Genomic DNA, 25,233 nt, shown 5'->3' on the forward strand with positions numbered 1-25,233 from the left:
CATTAGGACTAATCGAGCTGAAAAAACAGGCCCCGCAGTGTAAAAATGACCAACACGTGACAACGGTATTTACCAATCGCCTCGCTTGAATAGCCCTTTAGTGCTTTTCTTATTGTTTTTGTTTGTTCTAAGTGCGCAAAATGGCAGGTAACAGAACGTTAATAAAATCCCAATTACACTGGTCGCGCCAAGTGAAAGAAAATGTGATGAAAAGAAATATGTAGCCATAAATTCCTGAAAGACAATAAACCTCAAGTTCACCAGACATGGGCCATGGGCACAATGCTGTGTACGTATATTAGTCACGAACGATGTGCATTTTGAAAAAGGTCAAGTGAAGTCGAACTTCTAGAGTTTGCTATTGCGTAACTAAGACGTACAGGCCCTTTGACAAGCTTAAAATCACCTTTAGTGACCCAATGTAAGCTCTTCTCCTCCGGTTTCTTCTCAAAGCCTTCTCTTTATAATGGTGAAAATCCTACACTGAAAGTATACTTAGTTCTATAAGGATATAGGTATCGGGAAGGATAAGTCGAAGGACTCATTTCTTACGTACTCCCCTTTCTGAGCAAAAAGAAATGTTTCTTCAATTCTCTCCAATACCCCAGAGGTACATTTGTATCTGTCTTGAATGGGATAATCTGTGAAATTCCCAAGTAAGTATGCAATAATTTTTTTATTTATTTTTCAATTAGGCGTTGAACCTGACTGGAGACTATTCGATTAAGGACATAGTTCATCTTTGAGCCCTTGGTACATACAAGTAGAATGATCTCATACCTACTTATTGGTTTGAAAACAGTTAAAAATGAGCGTCATTTTTACTTTTCGGCCTGTTGTCAAGAGCGATAGGCACTATCGCCACTTTTCGGCCCGTTGTCATAAACGACGGGTCATCAAAATTTGGCCACGCCCCCCGACTGTAAACTTGTTGTTTCCGCCATTGACTCTAAGATGGAAACAATAAGTTTCAACAACCAATAAGTATTACAACTTTTTAATGTGTACCCCATTAAAGTTGGTTTTGGGGAGACAAGCCCTCTTTTCTAGACTCTAAATCTGATCACCGTACTCCTATGCGATTTGAGGGAATTTGCACACATTCGCCTTATCTAAAGTAATTACCTGAAACAAATTTCTTCAGAAATGCCTGTTACTATGATTATAATCTTCTCCTGCGAACTCCACGGTTGTCTGATCGTTCTTTTTCTTAAGAGTTCATCTAAGGTCACGATGTCACGGCAGTGGTCTATAGTATGCACGTATGTTTCGACGTATCTACTCCCATGTGTAAATACGTCGAAACATAAGTTTCAGCAAATGAGATATCAGAACATACTTTTTGAGACCTTTTATAAATTAAACGACCATCAGTTTTGAATACAGTCCTTTCCAGTTAATACTCCTTAATTCCCTTACAGTAGCCATAATAATAGATTAATTTGATGTATATCCTCAACACGTAAAATTAAATAATAATGAATATCCCGAAAAGGTTGTATGAGCTCTAAGCCAGAAAACACCGAATGGCAACGTGACGTCCTTCTTTTGTTTATCAAATCGCATGTCTAAGGGTGGGCTGGCGCTGTCAATGCAGAGAAAGCAACGTTGCCATACTTTCTCAAATGTATCAGAAAGGACCATAAAGTTTCGCCCTTAAAATATGGATGCCCTCGATACCAATATCATACTTATGCCGTCGTCTCGCCGATAGTTGATTGAGTGCAGGAATTTAATTTTGTTTTTAAATGTTTGAGACACACACTAATTACCTTTTTACTTAAGTACCAATATTTTGAACTCCATTCTCGCAAACTGGTATTTACATTCCTATCGAGTGCTGTGTGGGTACTTACAAATGCATGTGCACGCGACTCGTTCTAAACGTACTATATAACTGTACTTCTGAATTTGTGCAGGTTAGGCGGGTAATGTAATCGAAGACCATACGGCCATTCCCAAGCAGTGAGCTTGTTGTAGTGCCCAGGCAATATTTCACATTGTCGCTATATTACCCTCAGATGTTTCCGAGTACAGTTATTTAATTAACCACTTTTATGGCCGTAATTCCTGGATTTATGAAATCTGCCAAATCTAATTAAGTTGTTGAGCAACTCCTTTCAGAAGAGAATCGCTTAACTGAAATGAATCCATTAATATTGCGTGAATAGCGAAAATATGTTCGATTCAGAACGCAAACGCATTAAACAAACAAAACGCGTATTAGGGGTGTGGCGTAGTAATTGAGGAGCTGCCATTGGTTAGGCGGCCACTTGTCGCGCTGGCATTGGTCGGAACTGTTAAAAATGCATTTGAAATCGAATATATCTGTTCTACAAGAACCGATAAATTGGATTTGGACCCTGAAGGATACTAGGAAGGATATTGAAGGAACTAACCTGAAGGATGATTTTAAGGGGTGGCTTAAGATATAGATTAGAGAGATCACTATAGCGTCTACCACCAATAATAAATCTTATCTCGTCAACAAAAACTTGCTCAGAAGACGTGAAAGAGCAGAACTGATTTAATCCATAGAAAGACCGATGGATTTCATCCAGAGAACACATACAAGCTATTTTTTAATGGATGCTCGGATAATGTTCAGCAAGTGTCTCTCGGTCCAATTCGTCCAACCACACTCAGTGCTATATTTTCACTGATGGAGTTATCACACATCAAAATGGATAAGTTATCACAGATATTCTGATATTCCTATATACGACCTACCACATTAAACCAAGCAGTGAGAGCTCAGGAGGAAGCCAATATTCTTACGTGGTTTCATTGAAGTACGCGCTAACCTAAGCTACCCTGGCATTCCTCCTCCTTAAGAACCACCAGTAGGTACCTGTATTAACTTAATCACCGGACGTTTCCATCCGCATACCACATCAGTCCCTTTTACTTAGCAACAATCTACGAGCGGTTATTTGTTTAACCTGTTACTGCATTACAGATGCAAATGCCGAGCATTGTTCAAGCCTAGACGAGTGCATATTTCATTTTTTGACCCGATCATAATGCTTTAAGTACAGTTTACATATTGTAAGCTTGTTCTGTAATATTTGCTTTAACAACAAATGGTAATGGCTCTATACACAAGCCGTAGAGGATCTTTCTAGTCAAGAACGTTGAATGTGTGTGTGCGTCCGGAATGATATTTGCAGGTGTACGAGTGAGATATCCACTTCATGTACGAGGCTGAAAGTAAATAATGCCTAAGTCAATATCGGGATGTTATCTGCGAAGCTTGGTAGTCAAGGGCCTAGCTCACCAGTTGAAGGAAAACTAAACATTTCATCTTATATATGAATTATTTAATATCCATCTTCATCTCTCTTGGAAAAGAGCTAATTTAAACTGACATTGATCGAGCAAACAGAAAGTGAATTTCGCAATAGAAATATCAATCGTCTTTCATGTTCCATACAAGGTTTGAAGCGAGTGCCCCCAGGGGTTATTTGATATGTAATAAAGTTACTGAATGGGGCAAAAAGTCTTGTTTAATTTAGATAAAGCTCTATTGATATCAGAGAGGGAGAAATGAAATGATGGGAACAGCAATTGATGGGTAATGTATTTTTCATGTAACTCCAAAGCAACTATTAGGAATTACACATCGTCACACTTTCTTTAACAGGTGAATAATTGGGGTACTGCGTATCGAAGCACCGTGTTGAAAAACTACACTTTCATCTTCTTTCGAATTGCTTTAAAAATTTGAAGAGTCATCTTCTGTAAACTGAATATCATCTATAACTGAATTCCTCTCATACCAGTATTTAATGAGTTGTGACATTACGAATTTAGATGTTAGAAATATCTGTGATAGGAATAAGGAATTTCGTGCAATGCGTAGTTCCTCCTTGTGGAGCCATCTTGTGGCGCCCTATATAATTTACATATTGGTGAGCGCTAGAGGCGCTTGTTTTCCGAACCAGGTTAATACTGCTTTCCAGATCACAGCTGCAGTCGGTTAACCGGTTCTTCACTGCATCATCTCCTTTAAACCAAATACGTATTACGTATAATAAATAAATATTATGTAGGAATGCCAGTTACAGACACCTTTCATGAATATAGACTGTCAAGTAATATACAGGGTGGCTCGAGACGAGGTTTTGTCTCCATATTTTTCTTCTTCACATACAATTTGTACCTAAACCTTGTAAATTCTACTATACTAAAATTCAATTAAATACATTTCATTTTCCCTATTTAAAATAGTAAAATAAAAATCAAATTCGTGACTGAACCTGCTCTGAGCAATATTTATAGGCATGTTCAGACTTGGAATTAGAACATTCAGCACTTTATCATCGCCCTAGTGATTTACTAAAATGCCCGCAATATTCATTGTTGTTTACTAGCGGGTTATGTGGATTTTCAGTTCTGTCTCCAAAGGACACTCTTGATAGTGATAAGCATGATAAAGTGTTGCCTCTTCCATTTGGCTGCTTGAAGCACATAATATAACACAATTAGGGCCAGTTGATCAAACTACTGGTAACTTTGTCTAGGAGATAACTCTCAGAGAACCAAAGAAACAGTATTACCTGCACTCACATTATTTCTATGAACATAATAACTTTCGAGGAAGTTTTCAGTACTTTAATTTTCAGGGATTTAACAAGATTGTGCCTTTCTTCACTAACATATATTTTCTTTGTTTCAGACATGTCTTCGTCTCCATTATGCTAATATGCGTCTTGGTGCCCCTCTTGCAAGCCAGACCTCAGTCCAGAAATCATGATCTACTGACCAAACTCGGCCTCCAGAAAATCAGAAGCCCCAATACTCATCACAGAAAGAGACTGGCGGTTGAATCCAGACACCAGACCAGATCAGATGATTCCCATATGTTCGTTATCAAATTGCCACCAAATCCTCACTATTACGCTATAAACAAACCCAATTCCTTCTTGCCAGACGCAAAAAAGGTACCGGTTGGCTTCAAAGGTAATGGAAAGCCTGGAAAGATCTATCACTGGAATTTGCCAGTTCTAAGGAAAATCGTGGAAAGTAAGCAGAAGAGCAGAACTAATGACGCAGACTTGGATTTGGATCATCCGGAAAGCTGGAATGAAGTTCTAGATAAACCGGGTCATCATCATAAAAAACCGTTAAAGCCTTCATATTACGTTCCCCAGAAGCCAAAGAAGTCAAATTTCATGAAGTACTTTCCAGGAAACGGAAAACCCCATTCGCTGTATGTTATAGAGAAAAACAAAAGGGCCCAGTACCATAGACTTTTGCCGTAAATTTTATTGTAAATTATGTATTTCTTTTCTTAAAAATTATTTTAACTAGTGAAAGCTAAAAACTTTCGTGCAATACGTTTCTGGAGTTTATTTCAAAATATGTTTTTTTATACTAAGATGTTCCACTTAAATGTACTAATATTAGACTGATGAAAGTAATCTCATTACTTATTTTATACATATAAATTATATTAGTACCCTAATGTATGTAATAATAATAATTTATTAAGTCAAATGTTTATATAATAAATCATATTGTATTTAAAAGTGCTCTAAATTTCATATTTCAGATTGTCGTTAATAACATCAACGGGGGAGGCTTAGCCATACGATGAAAACGGTCAATCGCCAGAGGCGAAAAATTCCCTAATCCACTTCTGATTCCAAGATTCTGCATAATTCGATCTCTTTTCTTCAAGTATGAGAACCAGTCAAATTACGAAATGAAAGGAAAACGTTTGCAATATTCTTGAATTTTGAAAAACTAACATACACCAATGATTTAAAAAAAATATGTATTTACCTTACTAAATGAGATTTTTACGTTTTTTAACTTATCGTTTCTATTGATATTGGCTGAACAAGGATAAACTTGACAATTTGGCGAGAAAAAATATTTTCTTTCTTACTGCTTACTGTTATCTTTGGGAATTACATAGTACTGAATATACTTTAAACAATTATCCGGTAGATGGACCTAAATGGAATAGTTACAGCTTTCTGTAAAAATACAATGGTTTAAGTGATGGTCATTAGGTAGCACTTCCTCCACTGTGTATACTTCGCTCATCGTTCTAAAACTTGAAATCCCTGAATATCTCATCTAGTTGTAAACTTTTTATTTGTCAAGACGAGTATACATTTTTATTTTTGGGTCTCCGCTGTGAAATAAGGATTGAAAATTATTATATACTATGTAAGTATTTTGGGTTGGTTCTTATAGATACATTTTTGCGAAATAATCACATTAAATAATAGAAGCGACTTAGTTTAACTACTTCCATCCCAAAACATAGCTACCCACCCAAACAGTTACAGATAAAGCCACAATTGTAGAGCCTGAAATCCCAATTAAAGGTACGATTCCTTTCATTTATTTCTCTTCAATGGTGATATCAGGAGATGGTATATTTTTAGCACAATGGAACGTCCTTATAATATGATGGATGTGAACACCTCTGACACTGGCTCACATGAAATTAATTACACCTTTTATAATGTGAGTTCCCTTGATAGGGATACTGACTATTTATATTCTCCCTATTTCTACCTCTGCAACATAGGGTGGAAATTATACATTCAAAAAGAGGATTATATAAATGACCAATCTTATTTAGAAATTTACTTGGAGAGAATGGAAGATAACTATGAACTTAATTTCTCTTGTGAAATAAAGTACAAATTTACTTTATTCAACAATGACTCTTCTAAAAATATAATTCAATCATCCCATAACCCGGGGTCCACATCTCGATACACATTTGGTGTACGTGATCACGAGTCTATGGTGTGGGGAATACCTCGATTTATACCCTGGGACATAGTTATGGACCCATATTATGGATATGTCGATGAAAATGACGATGATATTCAACTTGCTGCTTATTTGGAAATAGTAAAGATATATTCACACAAAGAATATTGCCAATGTAGGATTTGTAATTAAAAATCAGTTGTATTCTCTGTTATAAAAAGTGTTAATAAATTTATGTTTTAAATGAATATGATTTTCCCCATATTATATAGCTGTTCATTAAAAATTTTTACCTTGCTAGGTAGAAATACAAAGAATGTAAAACAAGTAAAGATTACAAAATGAAAAGAAGCAAGCAAATCTGCTTCACGGACATTTCATTAAAAATAATTGATTATTGTCACGAAAATTCTGCATCTCTAATGGTTTCAAAAATACATTCTCGTCAATTTACAACAACGTGTATATAGGGTGTGTGTATCTAGATTTCTTTAAAACAAAACAACAACAAGATTGTTGGGTAATAACCAGTAGTAGTATAAAAAATGTCTGATCAAGATTGCTCTTTAAAGTTAAATTTTTAATTTGGTTTATGATATTTTCCAGCAATCGAAAGTAAGAAGGGATATCTATAAATTAAATGTGAAAATAAAAAGGAACTGAAAAATATATTATTTTACATTTACATTATATAACATACATAAACACAACTAAAAAACTAACATGTCCCTGCCGCGTAATGTTTTTGTAAGTACTCTATAAACCTAGATAAAACTTTATCTTGGAATATCCTGCAACATTCTGTTTTGATATAATCGATTTTGGGTTGCAGCTCTGCAATAGTAAACAAGGGACTTTCATTGAAATCATCAATATCTTCAATTAAATCCAGCATTGTCTGTTCATCCCATGATTTGGTGTCACCATTAGCTGTATTCCATAACTTCAGAGTGGCAATTAGCATTGGTCTCTTGTAAACTGATTTGAGGAATTTCTCAAAAATCGGAAAACAATTTCGATCGTTTAAGCAGTTTTCTATAAGATCATTAAATCTATCAATTTGCTGTTTTGAAAATTTTACTTCTGCCATTGATTAATTTTTTGATTTTCCTGAAATATGCACAGAGGATAGAATCGTTTTACCATAAATATTGAATATGAGCTCAGACTAAGAAATAATTGCTGAATCCCTACAATGGATTCCTCTGTAAATGGGAAATGTTGATTTCCTCTTGTGAACATAATATATTCAACAATAAACAGATGAAAACGCCAATAAGTTATTTACCCCAAAATACACTTTAACAGCAATTTAAGGGTGAAGACTGTTAATATTTTTTGTGCTGCCTTTTGATTTGTAAATGAGAGATTTGTTTTAATGTTACTTTTCCAAATTTTTGTGGCTCTAACAAATTGAACGTAATCAAAAGCGCTACACATAACAGTTTTAAATGTATAGCCTGTAAGAGGATTTCCACAAATCTTATAGAGGGATTATGAACCAATTTTTTAATGAAAATCGTAGATTAATCGAACATTTAACCCCAAAAGCTCATATTACATTACAGTATGTAATATTTAATACTTACATGATCTTTCAAAATTAACGTCCATCCATCAAAATATTAAAAGAAGTCTGAACATAAATTAGGAACATTCTGATCTTCTTAAACTATGGTCAAATAGGTAAGCCATTTATTGCTTCATGGCAGTTTGTAAACATTTAGTTTAATGTCAAACATAAGGTAGATAAGTTCTTATCTAGCTTTATTAATAAAATCAGTTTATTCTATTTTTAATGGTTACTAAATACCCTGGAAACAATTTTGATGATGAAACTGTTTGGTACTAGCGGCCTGGAGAATGGGGATTTTTAAATAAAAATATTAGGTAAAATGTTTTGTAAATTATATTACTTTTAAATGGATCTATATAGATCTTTTTTCGAAATGTAACTCAAAATTTTGTATCTAAGAATAACAAATTTGGGAAAAGATGTAAAACAAAACAATTAATCATAACATAAAACATGTGACTGTGACATATACGATGTCAGTGTCAGTCAAGTCTGATGCACGGCCACCTTGGTAAGCAATCTATAAATGATATCGGAAGGGTAAGAACGACGGCTTACTCTCGGTATTGAGTGCATGAATTCGAAGCGCTCAAAGATCTGATAATATATTTATTTATTTTATTGAATTTTTCCTCAATATTCTCATAAGAACATCAAATACAGAAAACTGTTTGATGCTCATTCTATGCTTCTCTCTGCGTAATCGCATCCACGCTGTTTTGCATTTCCTCACAGTTTCTTTATCAGTAAATCCTATAACTAAGAACAGCAGAGATAGATTCATCAGAATTTATCATATACAAATTTCTATTTTGTTCATTGTTACTTACCACTAAATAACTATTGTGAATTCCCATAAAGTATCAAATTTAATGTTAAAAAATTATATATAAAATAAGCGATAAGTTCATTTAAGTATAACAAACGTATTACGTGCGTGCGAATCTACGTCACTTCTGTGAAAATGGAACCCACTTAGTTTTATCAATTCTATTTAACGTTATTGCAATTAGTCACAAAAATATATAATTACTACTATACGTCAAATATGTCCCTTGAAACTATGTCTTGGTTATATATATATGGATATTAGAGCAATAGCTTCGGGATAACAATATGTTCAGCTCTCCATATTTAGTAACCGCATTTTACATAGTTTATATTGCATTATATGTAAGTAAATTTGTAGAAGGAGGACCATTAGGAAGCATCTTTAATGGATTTCTTGGTGCTGGTAACTCATCTAATAAAGGGGGAAATAACAAAGTGCCTGAAGGTGGTAAAATTATACTAAATCGTGAACTTTAATAATGTGAATTAGGCAGAAGGTACATGATTTTTCTGATTTGTAGTGGATTCATTTACCAGACTCGAAGAAATCGGGAAACTCACTGCAGACCTTTTACATGGAGATGTTGTAGGAGCCGCCATAGACGGCCTTGATTTATTGGAGACTATTAAGAACATAAAATGGCCAATTAAATTTGTATTAAAATTGATGAGAACGACGTTGGATATAATACATCCCGTGTTTCTGAAAATATTTCCTGGGGCAAGGAACGATGGAAATCTGATTAACAGCTTATTATCTTCAGTATCCCACGGAGGGTCAGTAATGGGCAATGTGTTACATCTTATGTCAATTTTTAAATAAATTTCAACATTAAATTCATTACGATAATGTCAAATGATTCTATTCGCGGGTATATTACTCGAGTGGATACAAAAGGGCCCATAAGTTCCTCAGTATAATATTGCGGGTTTTGGGCGTCATTTTGTATGTGTGACAAACATAAAAAACCAACCAGTGAGTTCCCCTAGCGATTTGACAGCTGTAGGTGGAGTTTAGAGGTCGTTTTACTTACACCCTGTATTTAACCAGCGTATTTTAACTTTTCGGGATTGCTGTGCCTGAGCTCCAAGAACAAATACCAGAAATAGTGATAGTGATATTTTTTTTTATTTTCTTCTCTATAGATACCTTTGAAAATAAACATAAATATCGTCTTGCGCAGAATATTCAATTTCCTGTTCGTGTGCATACTTTTATTTGTTTACCTCAGTTAACTAAACTCCAATTTGAAAAATTGTCTCAATATCGTCTCTAAAAGCCACCATGATTATTACAGAGGCAGAAATGAGACAGCTAAATGTCTTCATTTAAGTAAATCATTGTTGAGAAATTTGAACGAAAACGAAATGATAATTTCTTAGACCTTTGGACTTGTTTTGACAATTATTACTTAAATATTTACGAGATTATTACCGTATTCCTGCAAGCGAGTACCTCAGTTTGCAGCTCATTCGGAATCAGTCGGTTCAAGTTTTCAACATCAGAACGTCAACAAACCTAACGGTACATTAAACAGATTGATAAAGTCGTTTCGATTATTATATTGCACACAAAGCATTTTAGTAACACCGGTAGAAAGATTTGTATCAATTTTCAAAATGGCTTCTAATGCATTCTCCAGATTACTTTTTTTCAATACTTCGAAATATTTAGTGAAAAATGGCATTCCGAAGCAAAATGTGAGATTTCTGTCTAGTCCTACTGTAGGTAAGTTAAATAGCAAAATTCCAAGCATTTAGTTAATCTTTTTAATTTCAATGTTACCGAATCAGTAAGATCTGTGTTTTTTAAATGAGACATCCAGACACTTCTCTTCCCAATACCGCTTTTTACATTAGGTATTAAGAGATCTATTGTAAAATATATCGTGTTCTTATTTGACACTTTGCTATAATTAATTCATTATTAAAATTCTCATTTATTTTAAATTCACATTCTCAGCGTCCTTGATCCGCTTCCAGCTGATTCTAAATTTCAATGTCTGATCAGCTGATTAGCATCCCACCGATGCCAACTTTCCAACAAAGTTTTTTCTTGTGTCTATTGTGGCTACACACACCACCTGGAACTAGATTTTCGACTTTTGAAACGCAAAATCAAGCTATAAGATTACTCAAAATGGATTTTACTTTTAGCGCTCGCCATCAATACCGGTGCCTCGTAGGATTACGACTTTATGCTCTAGGTGCACTAAGGTTAATCTCAAAAAAATTACACAGGGTACCAAAGAAACTGTAATAGCGTTTCCTATGGGCGAAACTACATATATAATGTTGTACGAGTTTTAAAATCATCTCTGGAATAAAGTAGATTTGATATCAATAATGCAGTTTCAAACAACATGATATTTATCAATTTATTACACCATACCATTGTAGAAGTTATACAAATAATTCTTTACTAATTTTGCAGACTACATCGATCTACATTCATTTTTACTTCAAAAGGCAAATTTGAAAATTTATCCATCTATCCACTATATTTTCAGCTTCAATCCACTTTCCTGTTTTATCGCTCAACTGAGCAACTGACCCAAAAAATTGCTTATTTCAATTTTACATCCGCTTACTGACGTTAATTATTTTCCATTAAATAATCGAAAAAATATTTATTGATTGAAGACAACTACGAATTCATCAAAGTCAGCACTGCGGGAACCAAAAACAACGTTGGACTGATCACACTGAACCGCCCCAAAGCCTTAAACGCGCTTTGCAATGGATTAATATTGGAAGTTTCCAAAGCCCTAGACTCATTCGAGGCAAACAAACAAATTGGAGCCATTATTATAACGGGAAGTGAAAAAGCTTTTGCTGCCGGCGCCGACATCAAGGAAATGCAGAATAATACTTTTGCCCAATGTATCAATACTAGCTTCTTGGAGCATTGGAACCGAGTTAGTAAAACCATGAAACCGGTCATAGCTGCTGTTAACGGATACGCAGTAAGTTGCTGATTCAAATTAGAGACTAAAAAATTAATTATGTTGAAATATGAATATTCCAGCTTGGGGGAGGTTGTGAATTGGCAATGATGTGCGATATCATTTATGCTGGAGAAAATGCGAAATTCGGTCAACCGGAAATTCTTATCGGAACGATTCCTGGGGCTGGGGGCACTCAGAGATTGCCTAGATTTGTTGGAAAGTCGAAAGCTATGGAAATAGCTCTAACTGGTCAGTAATTTTGAAGTTATTGACAGAATGTTTTCATTATCCTTGAATATTTTAGGAGCTCAAGTGCCAGCACAAGAAGCAGAGAAAATGGGGCTTGTATCAAAGGTTTTCCCTGTGGACAAGCTGTTAGATGAAACTATTAAACTAGGAGAGAAAATCGCTGGAAATTCACAGATTATAACAAGGTTGTGTAAAGAGTCAGTCAATATTGCTTACGAGACTACGTTAACTGAAGGATTGCACTTTGAGAAAAGACTGTTCCACGCAACATTCGCAACTAAAGATAGGAAAGAAGGAATGACTGCTTTCGTAGAGAAGCGTCCACCCAATTTCACTAACGAATAAGCAAAAAACTCTTAGAGGAATGTTAGGGGTATCCGTTTTTTAATGTTATATTTTCATAACTTCGCCATATATGTTTTCATTTCATATATAAACAACCACAAATAAACATATTTTTAAGGTGGTATAAATTGAAACTATTGCAGGTGTTTTCATTTTCAAATTAAGCAAAAATCTGATAGTGGGCCTTTTTCTTGCAATATATTCTTTTATGTACATTATTGTCTTGTCAGTCCTTTATAGCTTCATAAGGCTTTTCTGTTGTTCTGTGGCCCAACGAGATCAAGGAGTTAGATCTCAACAAACTCGTGAGCTTCATCCAGTCGGAGCAAAAAAACCTCCACATAATGGACTCATCCTTAAGCCTTATATGTGGTAAAAGTACTCTTTGTCTCCCCCTTATTCCCTTTAAATGATGTATGAAAGCCGGCTACTATATTAGAGGTTATCTAAACGAATTGAATCAATTTAAGAGCACGTTATATGATCTTTAAGGGTTTATATTGTATGATAAGCCTCCACCACATCCCTAGATTCTTATCGGCAGATCTGGGTTCAATACAACTATCATGGAGGTAAAACAAACAGAGGATATAGATAAGGTTGATTTATAATATGGAATGTCTCGTAATAATTAATTATATAAATAGTTAGAATCATGACCAAAACACTAACCCCAAGTAATAAAGAAGTAATTAATTAAAATTTTTCATCGGCGTTAAGCCCATGGTTTTGTGAGACCCATCTCTATGTTATGTTTCTCCTGCTCTAACAGAGCTGTACAGTCTGAAATATCAACTAATGGATTTACTTGTTGGCTTAAAAACTTCAAAATTAAAGAGTTGTTTATCTTAAGCGCAAGCAAGGGATTCAGTTTGCGCATGAACCAATTAAGCCAATAACCCACTAATAGAACCGAATCAGTCTGGTTTTCGTGCGTGGTGTGCCTGGGGAAAAATTGGTTAGCTTTTAATCTCTCCACAAATTATCAAATATTTACTTGATGGTATACATCTCTCTGTTTGGTATTTTGATTAATTTCGACATCGCTTCCACATTTGCAGCAATATGAAATGTTTGAGTGTTAATAAATAACATTGGTTGATTTATCTTTTCTTCCAATCGCTCTTCTTTTACGGGGAACATCCAGGGATCTAGCAAAATGCCACATCTGGAATTTATTTTACACGAAAATAAATTTATAGTTATAAGCACGATACAGGGTGATCAATGAAAAAAACTCGAATAGGCGTTGACATATCAGGGTCATTTCTTGGATAAATTAATAAGTTGACTTTAAAATATAGGAAAAAATAGCTTAATCAACGTTCTACGTTTATCGTTTGTTGTTTACTATGCATTTTTCAGTGACCACCCAGTATTAAATTTAGGTACCTACTTAAACTCTGGTCTCCTAGATAAAGTATACAAGGCAGTGGCTGCTCCAAAAGAATGTCCCATAATGCAGATATTTCCAACATCAAGTTTGCCAACTAACTGGCTAAAGCTAAAGTCTATTGGTGAGTTCCTATGGAAAGGAACGTCGTCCATAACGTTGTGGGGTACAAGTCCTTCATTCAGTTTGATAAAAAAATCTATAACTTTGCCGCATTCGTCCGACCTCATTCTCAGCTGTTCGTTCCTTCTTGGATAATGGTCTTTTCCGAATTTAATATGTTGAAATTCTTTTATAGATTTTTTGTTGACTTCTGCCTCATCTTTGTTTGCATAGAAAAAAGTATGGCAAGCCGAATGATCCCTAAAAAAGATTAGTAGATAAGAGTAATCTCTTTTCATCTTCGTGAGGATACACAATGGAAATAAATTACTTATGTTCCAAGGCAGCCACAACAAATCCTCTAGACGCAAGTTCGCAGCAAATGTTGCTATACAGAAATCTACTGCCTCCCAATCCATGGGACATCACTATACATTTAAGAGAAGAGCCATCTGTTTTAGGGGCTGCCCCGTATATTGCTGGGATTTTTATACTGGCTGTATTATAGAATTTATTGTGTGTTTTATTTACCTCTATTTCTACAAAATCATTTACCTGCCCACCAAAATGCAATTTTCAAAATTATTTTATACAACATTAGGACTCTGGATAATCCCGTCAGATATGCATCATCAGGTAGCCAATTTATCCATTTGGATGACTGTTCCTAAAAATAAATTGTAAAATAAGATGTTAATATCCAGTTATTATCAAAATTGACAGCTTATTTTACAACTCGGAAGAAATTCGAATTTTTTAGTCATCATTTTGTTTGGGTGTAAAATTATGCCATTTTTCACTGTGGTTAATCTAATCTATACATATACACTAAATAATTATAAACAACATATCATTTACCGATATATTTAGTTTTTCCTTTGTTGGATAGTACAACCGAAAGAAAGGTTCTTTTTTATAGCCGAGGATTACATCTACAATTCCTGGAACAAAAGGACCTAAAATGATAATAAACTATATTATAATTATTATTCACCATTTTGTCAGTGTTAAAACGTATAAATTTTTAGAATTATAAAAACTTTTTATGTATTTGGAAGTCAGCATTTCGGGCTAATAGGAAATCCCACGATCCCTAAAAACCGCGGGAAATCTGGCAGTATGTCAATCATCTGACTGGTTTCAGGTAACGTCAAAATACGATTTAGCTGGTTTGTCTTAAAATACTCTGAATTTCTATTAGAATGAATTAAATTATTCTTCTAATTTTGATGAAATTAGTGAAATTTCTTACCTGTAGCCAAAGGTAAGTGATTAATCATGTCTTTTGCAAGTTCACGACTATTTTAAAGACGTTTGAAATAAAAAAAAACCAGAGGAAACACTGAGCATTGAGGTTATCCCAAACTAATTTAAAGCCCCACTCATCACTTCTAGATTTAACAGCAAAAACGAAAGCTTTGCGTTTATGTAAACCTGTCTGGTGACCAAAGTTCAAGGACCCGATGGTATCGAAAAAATGAAGTTTTCAAAATAGAAAATTTTTTATTAAATAATCTCTTATTTCATATTCTCGAAGATGTTCTACACATACAGAATAGTGTCTTTTTATATAGTTACACTGTATTATTAATACAATGAGAATAACATCAATTTAAATATAATAATATTTCATTACATGCAGTTGATGTAATATATAATTATTAATTAATCTCCCATTAATTGTACTTTATTAAATGCCAAATTATTAAAGTATGTGTTATTATCTTTACTAGCAGGTGAGTAGGTATTGGATACCTTTGAAAGCCAAGAATTTCATTGAGGCCAAGTTGTTGAATCTGGGGTTTAGTCCCATTCAACTAAACCTGATTTGCAGATTAGGAAAATGTATAAGAAATTTATTTATGTTATATTGCTATTTCAATTTATGTCAAAATGGAAATTTAAATGATAATTTTGTTATAATTAGAGCTGGCAAAAAATTAGTGCAATAATGCAAGGTTTATAATTTTTTTACTTCAAAGCATAAATTAATAACAAGTAATTTTATAACAAGATATCTCCAAATACTGTGCATATATTTTGAAGGGCAATTTCTTAAGTTAGTATGTGGAAAAATTCCTCTAAACATGTCTGAAAATGCACCCTAAGGCTACAAATGTTTATTTAACTATTAACACTATAACACAGGATAAAATAAACATTTTAATCCTGACTTCATTTTGAAAATTGAAAAGTTAAAGTGCCCACTATACATTTCTCTTTGGTGTAATTTCTAGAGATCACTGCAGGCCACTTTCTTCAGAAACTAGGATCCTAACTCTTTAAGGTTTGCTTATTTCAGACTGTTTCTTTAATGCTAAAGGGGACAAATTTTCCTGTTTAATAAATAGATAATGATCAAAAAAATAAATTAAATCTAAAACATAAAAATACCACAAGTTCAAATAACACCAAGAAGGACTTTCTATACAAGTGTTTACAGTGTTTGGTAAATACAAAAGTATTGAATGCATATAATTATGAATGAGTTGGTTACAGCCTTTTGAATTATCTGTATATAACATCTTCTAAATAAACTTATCTAAATTGACATCTTGATTATTGCACTAATACTTGTTTTCTCTTATAGGAGGCATTAATCTTCTCCAAAACATGAGTAGCACTGAAGTTCGAGATGATAGCAATATCCCTGAGCTAGTAATTAAGCTTTGCAAGTATCTAGCACCCCATGATGAAGTTTTAATCACAAAATTAACAGACCGGGCCTTCCGTTGGCTGGCTCAAGCATCTAGAACCCAAATTAATTCATCCAGTGATGAACCATTCGTTCTCAATAGCCTTAGAGAATTACTAAAAGCCAAATCTCTAGAAGATGCAGAAAAGTTCGAACTGTTATATACTAATCTTTCAAAATCAGTTGTTATTAGAGACCGTACAGCCCTATTGAGTTTTCTGTACAATGTGAGTCTGGCGTCAAACGAGTTTGCAGTAACGTCACTGTGTAGTAAATTAGAAAAATTACAAAGCAAGCATTGGACAAGCAGTAAAATTGCTCGTCAGCAAAAAGCAAATAATATTCTATCTAATGAGTCAAACAGTATTCGTCATCTGTATGATCGACGTCAGCAAAAATTCACTGATACTGCATCTTCAGGACTACGTGCAAACTCTCAGACAACCACAATATCTTCTACTACTTGGTTCCATCATGACATTCCATCCTCATCAAATGTCAGCTCCTCTTACTCAGCAACAGAACAGGATGTACTGCAAGATGTAATTTACAGTTTGCACGGCATCCAAGGAAAGTTCCTAAGGCGAGAACCATGTGGGCTGGGGTATACTCTGGACCCTAAAGCCAGTAAGGCTCTTTCGCCAATTCAACGCAGTTTACTGGAGAGGGTGGTAGGAATGAGTTTCCTGCATACTCAGCTGAAGCAGTATTGCGAGGAGAACGAGAAGCAAAACGGTGCTGTGGGTCAAGCATTTATTGCTACGTTAAATGGCGAGTTATCAGAATACTACAAGACCATAGCTTTGCTACAGGCGAATATTAATAAGCCTAGTCCTGATATTTCGGACATGACTTTAAGACGAGTATTGTTCATATTGCAAGACCACAGAATCAGATTCGAATGGTTAGCCTACATAGCTGAACAATGTAGGGATAAAAAAGGAGGTGCTCTTATTACTGCTGTTCACGGGTTTTTGCAGCATGGTTCAAAAACCGCGCAAGAAGTAGCTGAGAAGGTCCTAAGGGCAGTATGTAAGCCCTTGTATATAATGCTGTCGAGATGGCTGTTAGACGGAGAGATAAATGATCCCTACAGTGAGTTCTTCATTGAAACCAAACACGTAGTGACAGCAGAGCGGCTTTGGCATGACAAATACATTGTCAGGAAGTCAGTGGTTCCTTCATTTATTAACATGGAGCAAGCCAAGAGAATTTTGGCTACAGGCAAAAGCATAAATTTTTTGAGACAAATTTGCAAAGATGGGGGACAGTTACCTGGCAGAGAAGCTTTGCAGAAGCTCTTCAATTCCACTTCCACAGAAGCCCTTTTTACCCCTGAACAAAGCATAGAGTTCCATTCAAGTTTAGAAGGTGTCTATAAGGAGACCTCGTTACGAGTTTTAGACCTATTGAAGAATAAGTTCAATCTCTATGAGCACCTGCAATCACTCAGGAGGTATTTGCTATTGGGACAAGGGGACTTCATCAGGCATCTCTTAGAGCTGCTAACACCTGAACTGAACAAATCAGCTGGCGCGATTTACGGGCATACTCTGTCAGGAATACTAGAGTCTGCGATAAGAGTTACTAATGCTCAGTACGAGGATGAGGACACATTAAAAAGACTTACAACTACTTTCATGAGTCACTCAATTGGTGATGTGGGCTGGGACGTATTCAGTTTAGTTTATATTGTAGATGGGCCTATAGGGACCATTTTCCAACCCACCATGCCCACCTACCAGAGCTTGTTTGGAGCTTTATGGAAAGCAAAAAGGACTGAATATGTTCTTGCCAACATGAGGCGGCAGCAGCTGTCCATGTCTAAACTCTTCAGAAGGATCAAAGAACTAAAGCCAGTGATGCACCTTATCCATATACTGACCACGAAAATGATTCACTTTATACACCAGACGCAGTATTATTTTTTGTTTGAAGTGTTAGAGTGTTCCTGGGACGAGATGCAAACCCAAGTGAATAAAGCAGAGTGTCTAGACGATATTATCACTGCACATGCGATCTTCCTTGCCTCTGTTCAAAGAGGCGTTTTACTAGATGAGACCTCCCGCGAACTCTTTTCGCACTTAGTAGCTATTTATAATTTTGTGGTGAAATTCGACACGCATCAGGAAGCGATATACAACGCTGCCTCGAAGGAGTATGATGCCTACATGGAGTATAAAAAGAAGGCGGAAGGCAGTAAACAGTTCATAATCACGAAAGATGACCAGGCGGCCTCGAAGATCAGAGTTGCGAAATTTCATCAATTCTTAAGTGAGACCAAAGTGAAAGTGAAAACGGGTGTTGAGGCATATGACACGATAGTTACGAAATTCCTGGAACTGCTAGCTTCCAGTTCAAACATGAACCTACAGCTTCTTAGCGTAAGACTAAGCTTTAACAATTTTTATAAAGTTGCCTAATCGTAGGTAGTTGTTGAAGATTTCAGTATATTTATATAGTGAATGAACTTGCGATTATATTGTTGAGTATTTTTTTATACCTGGCAGAGATTTGTAATTATTTAATTGCCGAAAATGGCAAGTTGGATTTATGATATATTACATGATAAATTATTTAAAAATGGATAATGTTTTTTGCTTTGTGTTAGTACGAGTGATAGAGATCAGCCCAGATTTATCATGGATGGTCCTGATCTTGGCCTCGCACAACACCCACTTCTTCCTAACAAGTATCTATGCCTATAGAAGGTCATCATTATAGATGTAACCGATAGCGTAGAGCTGTCTTCAGTAGGCTCAGACACTGACCTGGTAATGCTTAGGATCTTAAATAGTCATTCTCCACATATCATCCCATAGGATTTACTTTTGGGTAACATTATCGACCCTTGTTGTCATTCCTGGGAATAGATATTCGCTTGCTGGAGGTTTTTTATTGCTTTTTTTTTTCATCTTCTGCTTTTACTATAGCCGAAGCAAATACAAGCGCTCGTCCACCAAAACAGTGATAGTTATCAAAAGGACACATTTGTTGAGTCGGGACGCCAATTGGGGTTACTGTTACTGCAATCGAGTTAAATAGTCGGAATATCCCAATTGCTCGTTTGAATGCTTAGGTAGATGGATCTTTTGAAAACTTCTCAGTCAACATGTTTTGGTCATTTTGTCCGTTTTAAAGCGACGTCGGATTCATCTATCGTTAAGGGGCTACTCGCGAGTACTTGCGACTTCTCAACGAGAGGTTTTGTTGCTTAAGATTGTGTACTTTTGGTCTGTTTTATTCACCAGCCTAAAGCCCTTTTGGCAAGGATCCTAGGAATTCGACCCTTTCTAAGGATATCTGTGATGTCGCAAAACAATTTTCAGGGGATCACAAAAGCTCACAGTACCATTAAACATTGACTAACCACAGGTACTCGAGACCTTTCTAATGATCACCTCTTATATATCGTCATTAATTTGGACAGAGGGGTTTTATGGAATTTACCGAGCGGCAGTACCTTATCTGTGTTATATCAATAATTCGTGATTTTACTTTTTTCAGCAATTTAGTAGTTAATTTCAAAGCAACGTTATGGTTATAAAGCTTAAGGTCCCATGCTAATTATAGGTACTTTTCTCAATTACTTTATTACTTGGAGCGTAAAACGTGTTAACTGCTACGCAGCCAACACTCCTTAAAACACCACACCTATCATAAAATGAACATTCCACATTGATAAAGAAGATTTTCTAAGTTTCAGTAAATTGGTCCCAAGGCAGATAAACCTGACCACCATGGAAGGAGTTATTACCACCATAAGCGGCCTGAAACGTCCTGCTGCATCACCCAGTTCTTCCCCCAACAAAAAAACCAATTTTGTGGGAATTTCCCCTTTAAAGGAGCTTACTAATGTTAAAACGCCCGTTGACAGGCCGTTTAGGGTATCCATTGAGGGCAACATAGGTGCGGGTAAATCTACATTGATCAAGTATTTCCAGGGCATGGAGGGTATCGAAACCTATGCAGTGAGTTAGAACACAGAGAAATTAATTTAGAGAGTTCGTTTGAATTTTTAGGAACCAATCGATTGGTGGCGAAATGTGGATGGACATAATCTGTTGGAGCTTATGTATACAGACATAACTCAATGGCTTAAAGTTTTTCAAAGTTATGTACAATTCACTAGACTCAGCGTTCAAACAACTGCCCCAAAGGACAGCAACACTAGGGTGCAAATGTTCGAAAGGTATATTTACTCCTTAAAGCACTAGTCAGCCAGGGCAAAAATTGACATTTTTTTAGATCGCTTCAAAACAACAGATTTTGTTTTATGGAGCAAGCATTTGAAAATGGATACCTCCATGCTGCAGATTACGATGTATTGGATAAATGGTATAGATGGATAAGGGCCAATGTGGATATTAGTCTAGACTTGATTGGTGAGGATAATGTTCAATTTATTAGGAGTTTTAAGCTGTTATAAGTTTGTTATAGTATATTTGAGAAGTTCACCTGAAGTAGTTTTCGAAAGAGTACAAGCCAGAGGCCGCCCCGAAGAAGCTGGTCTGTCCTTGGAGTATTTGAAGCAACTGCACGATAGCCACGAGCAGTGGCTCATGACTGATGATGAAAGGTAAATGTTAAGTAACGATGTGACTGTATAAGATATGACGATTTTGATGGTTTCTTTTTTAAGGAACAGGTATGATGTATTAACATGTTTTCATAGGTTCAATACCATTCCTGTTTTGGTGCTAGACGCTGATAAGACTCTAGGAGAAATTGTACAGCAATACAAGGAAAATGAGAACAAAATACTTGGTGAGTGCGTAATGAATTAACAGGGCTCTTAAATCAAATGGTTCGTTCTTGTTTTCTTATCATTTCCTTTCTTTTAGGCTATGAGAAGAAGGGAATCCAGAAAGTTGAACGCGAAACCAAGGAAAAAGTTAAGAAGGTTTTACATCTGTAGGAGGATAAACGTTAAGCATAAAGTATTGCCGTACTATACCAATGAGAATCAAGATTTAAATTTATATAAAAATATTTTTTACGTTGCATATCATAGGAGGAAAATGAATTATTTCTATACAAAAATGTAGGGGTTATATTTTACCAAACCATTTAACCATGCAGGGTGCAGCAGTAAGTATCTCATGGGACATCCACCATATTGAGATTCCTGTTATTACAATATACCATATACAGTAAACTATTTGTTAAAATTCTCGGACGTGTTCTGTTGAATTAGCCCTGCATTTAGCCTGTTTTACTTTTTCATGATGTGCTAGGTTGATTATGTGGAAAATTTCAACCGCGTTTAGTGTTATTACAACTATATTCTGTTTGTAATGCTAAAGTTCCTCGTCGGTCAATATTTTCTTCCCCACCCTGATTTGGACGTTTCTCTGTTCGCACTGGAAAACCTATTCGAAACTGGTCCTGCCTAGCAGAAAGGCGCCTGTAACACCTGCGCGAAGTCCTCAGGATACGTTTTATGGTGTTTGAAATCTCATTAAACAAAGTTCGTCGTTACGGCAGTACTCTTAATTGAGATTTATTCTTAAATTCCCATTAAGCTTTAGTAGAGCATTTCCTTTGATTCCGTCCTAAAGCGTCCCATTCTACATATTATGAAATCAATTAATCTAAACTTTTGAGTGTAAGTGTTCCTTCTTGTGAATGATTTAATGGAGTAGGCAGAACCGCTATGCGAAAATGCGTTTCAAATTGATAATTAATTTAAATAATAATGATAAACAAAAAAAAATCTTAACCCCATTTTTACCGTGTTGTCAAAATAAACATTTTTAAAAATAGTTCCATGTAACAAAGTTTGATCACATCTTTTTCATGAGTTATAATAAATTCTTTGAAATAATACTGTAAATCTGTAGGGCTTTCAGCATATGTAAGTTGGTAGTAAGCACCACAATATAGAATAACTTCAGCAAACCCTGAATTTCCTGCCAATACATACAATATTATATTAAACAAAAATTTCAATAGAGTCAATGCACAAAATATTCAACCTGCCCATTTTAAACATCTAGTATCCATATGAGTTTCCATACATCTAATACTACAATATCTAGTCCCACAGGACAAACAGCTATAATGTCCTAAAAAGCCACACACAGCACAAAAATGTCTTGGAGGCAACTGTGACTCTTCACATTGTATATCCATGTAGGAAGGTCTTCGTTTTGACTCAGATTCAGATTGGTCTTCATCCACCAGTTGTTGGAAATTTTTGCGATATTTAAATTGATAGTAATCAACTAAAAAAATATTTGAAACAAAGAAAAATAGGGAAAATTTCTGTTTAGATATGAAATAATCTAATCAAAACCTTCAATACAGGACATTTTTCAATAAATTTTGTTCTTACCTGTTCGCTCCCTTTTTTTGTTTCTTCCAGACCTCTGTTCCAAGTTATCTTCAAATTTAGGCACCTTCTTACTCATCACCAAATCAGCATGTGGATCATCATGATAATTATCTGATTCCAACATCTCCATTACCTTCCTCTGACGCCTTTTCCGTTGCGTCTCATCAATGACGCGCCTTTTGTCATGCTCCTTGAGCCGACTAGAACCACGCTGCTGAGTCCCTTTTGAGATAGTCATAGTGGGCTTTTTAAACGAAATCTTGGAAGTTTATGATATTTATTGACATATAAAAATATTTAGTTTCCTTTTTCAGCTAATGGGAAACTGATTTGATCTAATAAATCATCAATTTTTGCCTGTAGAATTTCTAAAATGTCAGCAGAGATGAAAAGATGATGTTCATCTAATTCTTGGATAATGAATTTTCGCCCTAGTTTTAGTGTCTCGTCTAAGTACAATAAAAATTGTTTCATAGCAGGGTCACTGCAAAAAAAAAAAAATTTTAATTACCTTAAAACATTACAGTTACAGCAATAATTTATGTGGGAACAGTACAGCTCAACATCTTTTAAAATTTATAGTTTCTAGAGGGAAAAAGGGGAAATAAATTTGCTTGTTAAACTATTCCCAACATTTGACTATACTGTCACTTTTCTCTTTTCATAGAGAAACTTCAACCATGTCTAAAAAAGGAGTGAGCTTAGAAGAAAAGAAATCTCGAATGTTGGACCTTTTATATGAAACTGGTGAATGTTATCAATTGAAGGTATTCTATTTCTCTACCTATAACATGTCATATTGTAATTACATATCATAGGAATTAGAGAAACTTGCCCCAAAGCTTAAAGGTGTAGTGGCAAATTCAGTTAAAGATGTAATTCAAAGATTACTAGACGATGGATTAATAGAGTCTGATAAACTTGGCAACTCTATATTTTTTTGGGCATTCCCAGGGTGAGTTTAAACTGTATTTGCACAAAATAACTGTCACAAAACTTTCAGTAAAGTCTTAAAAGCGAATAAAAGAAAATTGGAGGAGGTTAATATACAATATGAAAATACTTCTAAAAAGCTCAAATTAATGGAAACTACTATACAACATGCTTCTGTAAATGAAGAAGAAAGTGCATTGAGTCAAACATTAACTGAAATAACTGCCTTAGAAATAGATATTGCAACCCTAAAGAAAAAGTTGGATGAGATGAAGGAAAATGATCCTCACAAGTTTGATGATATGAAGGAAAAAACAAAAGTGATGTTTTAAAATTAAGAGAAAATTTGTTGAAAATTGTGAATGCCTTTATAGGGACTTAGAGAAGCTGTTAATCGCTGGACAGATAACATATTTGCTGTTAAAACATGGTGCAAAAAGAAGTTCTTTATGGATGATAAAACTTTGGACAAACAATTTGGGATACCTGAAGACCTAGACTATGTTGAATAGAATATAAACATAAGTTCAAAGAAGAATGGAATATTTATCAAATTTGGTCAATATGTAATTCATGAACTGATTAATTAAGTATATGAATAAATATAGAATTTATTAGTGTTTATTGTTTCTTTGAAAGCAACATATATATTACAAACGAGTCAATCACATGGTGTACTCATAAAAAAATAACGAAACAGACTGTACACTTGAAAATACGGCCTATGGAAGGGCTCAAACTACAAAGCCTCCTTTAAAACTTGCATGTGATGTGTCGGGCTGCAAATGGCTAAGTATGAAGTAACAGCAATTTATAACAATTACATGTGACTCACCATTTAACCAAAACTCCTTTCATAACATTAACCATTTTCACATATTTGGTTTCCCTCCTTCAGTTTTATGGTGGTAAAACGTTAAAATACAATTTGTCCCGAAGAAACAATTTTCAAAAATTAATATTTGGTATCTCTACAAGACAAAACCAAAATTGTACCTGTTGTGACGTACGTCAAAGTGTTTGGCATGTAACAATTTTTATTTATTATGTTATGATTAATAGTAAAAGAAATGAAAGAGTGTTCGA

At 34.9% G+C, this 25,233-nt stretch overlaps 7 protein-coding genes and 1 long non-coding RNA gene across 13 annotated transcripts in view; 5 read left to right on the plus strand and 3 right to left on the minus strand.

Annotated features, from left to right (window-relative positions):
- The window catches only part of LOC136340380 (uncharacterized), a 32,425-nt gene extending 26,894 nt beyond the window's left edge, over positions 1-5,531 (plus strand). For both annotated transcript variants that reach the window (XM_066284428.1, XM_066284429.1), the window contains exon 2: positions 4,679-5,531. In XM_066284428.1, the coding sequence (XP_066140525.1) occupies positions 4,679-5,264 (586 nt within the window). In that variant the 3' untranslated portion in view covers positions 5,265-5,531. The remainder of the gene's footprint in view (positions 1-4,678) is intronic.
- Positions 5,532-5,996: 465 nt separating this feature from the next.
- On the plus strand, positions 5,997-6,986 carry LOC136340388 (uncharacterized). Its single transcript, XR_010732288.1, has 3 exons — positions 5,997-6,180; positions 6,243-6,341; positions 6,402-6,986. It is a non-coding gene; the product is annotated as an uncharacterized lncRNA (long non-coding RNA).
- Positions 6,987-10,444: 3,458 nt separating this feature from the next.
- On the plus strand, positions 10,445-12,902 carry Echs1 (Enoyl-CoA hydratase, short chain 1). The gene is made up of 4 exons (XM_066284420.1): positions 10,445-10,874; positions 11,789-12,111; positions 12,174-12,342; positions 12,398-12,902. The coding sequence occupies exons 1-4, from the start codon at positions 10,766-10,768 to the stop codon at positions 12,685-12,687; spliced, it is 891 nt and encodes a 296-aa protein (XP_066140517.1). The 5' UTR covers positions 10,445-10,765; the 3' UTR covers positions 12,688-12,902.
- Positions 12,903-12,904: 2 nt separating this feature from the next.
- LOC136340364 (platelet-activating factor acetylhydrolase-like) lies at positions 12,905-15,580 on the minus strand. 2 transcript variants are annotated; one of them, XM_066284409.1, is made up of 8 exons: positions 15,435-15,580; positions 15,041-15,138; positions 14,738-14,849; positions 14,514-14,679; positions 14,084-14,443; positions 13,685-13,855; positions 13,360-13,631; positions 12,905-13,133 (listed from the first exon to the last, which is right to left on the minus strand). In XM_066284409.1, exons 1-7 carry the CDS (start codon positions 15,460-15,462, stop codon positions 13,403-13,405), a joined length of 1,164 nt encoding a protein of 387 aa, XP_066140506.1. In that variant the 5' UTR covers positions 15,463-15,580; the 3' UTR covers positions 12,905-13,133; positions 13,360-13,402. The 2 variants fall into 2 exon arrangements, with proteins under 2 accessions (XP_066140506.1, XP_066140505.1); XM_066284408.1 differs by lacking the exon at positions 12,905-13,133 and having other exon boundaries at positions 13,277-13,631.
- Positions 15,264-22,050, plus strand: LOC136340359 (deoxynucleoside kinase-like). Of its 4 annotated transcripts, none has more exons than XM_066284402.1 (7): positions 15,295-15,446; positions 20,578-20,848; positions 20,900-21,069; positions 21,126-21,262; positions 21,318-21,456; positions 21,553-21,644; positions 21,722-22,050. In XM_066284402.1, exons 1-7 carry the CDS (start codon positions 15,412-15,414, stop codon positions 21,793-21,795), a joined length of 918 nt encoding a protein of 305 aa, XP_066140499.1. In that variant the 5' UTR covers positions 15,295-15,411; the 3' UTR covers positions 21,796-22,050. The 4 variants fall into 4 exon arrangements, with proteins under 4 accessions (XP_066140497.1, XP_066140499.1, XP_066140500.1 ...); XM_066284403.1 differs by lacking the exon at positions 15,295-15,446 and adding an exon at positions 15,563-15,918; XM_066284400.1 differs by lacking the exons at positions 20,578-20,848; positions 20,900-21,069; positions 21,126-21,262; ... (1 more) ...; positions 21,553-21,644; positions 21,722-22,050 and adding an exon at positions 16,773-19,468 and having other exon boundaries at positions 15,264-15,446.
- Positions 22,051-22,619: 569 nt separating this feature from the next.
- On the plus strand, positions 22,620-24,767 carry LOC136340379 (meiotic nuclear division protein 1 homolog). The gene is made up of 5 exons (XM_066284427.1): positions 22,620-22,734; positions 23,882-23,981; positions 24,033-24,169; positions 24,218-24,467; positions 24,522-24,767. Exons 2-5 carry the CDS (start codon positions 23,895-23,897, stop codon positions 24,657-24,659), a joined length of 612 nt encoding a protein of 203 aa, XP_066140524.1. The 5' UTR covers positions 22,620-22,734; positions 23,882-23,894; the 3' UTR covers positions 24,660-24,767.
- On the minus strand, positions 22,786-23,452 carry LOC136340382 (zinc finger HIT domain-containing protein 1). Its single transcript, XM_066284432.1, has 2 exons — positions 23,215-23,452; positions 22,786-23,104 (listed from the first exon to the last, which is right to left on the minus strand). The coding sequence occupies exons 1-2, from the start codon at positions 23,450-23,452 to the stop codon at positions 22,851-22,853; spliced, it is 492 nt and encodes a 163-aa protein (XP_066140529.1). The 3' UTR covers positions 22,786-22,850.
- On the minus strand, positions 23,512-25,190 carry Tfb5 (transcription factor B5). Its single transcript, XM_066284435.1, has 2 exons — positions 24,983-25,190; positions 23,512-23,698 (listed from the first exon to the last, which is right to left on the minus strand). Exons 1-2 carry the CDS (start codon positions 25,015-25,017, stop codon positions 23,512-23,514), a joined length of 222 nt encoding a protein of 73 aa, XP_066140532.1. The 5' UTR covers positions 25,018-25,190.
- Between the last annotated feature and the right edge of the window lie 43 nt (positions 25,191-25,233).

Source organism: Euwallacea fornicatus, chromosome 7, assembly GCF_040115645.1.
Source record: "Euwallacea fornicatus isolate EFF26 chromosome 7, ASM4011564v1, whole genome shotgun sequence".
In the NCBI taxonomy this organism is placed as follows: Eukaryota; Metazoa; Arthropoda; class Insecta; order Coleoptera; family Curculionidae; genus Euwallacea; species Euwallacea fornicatus.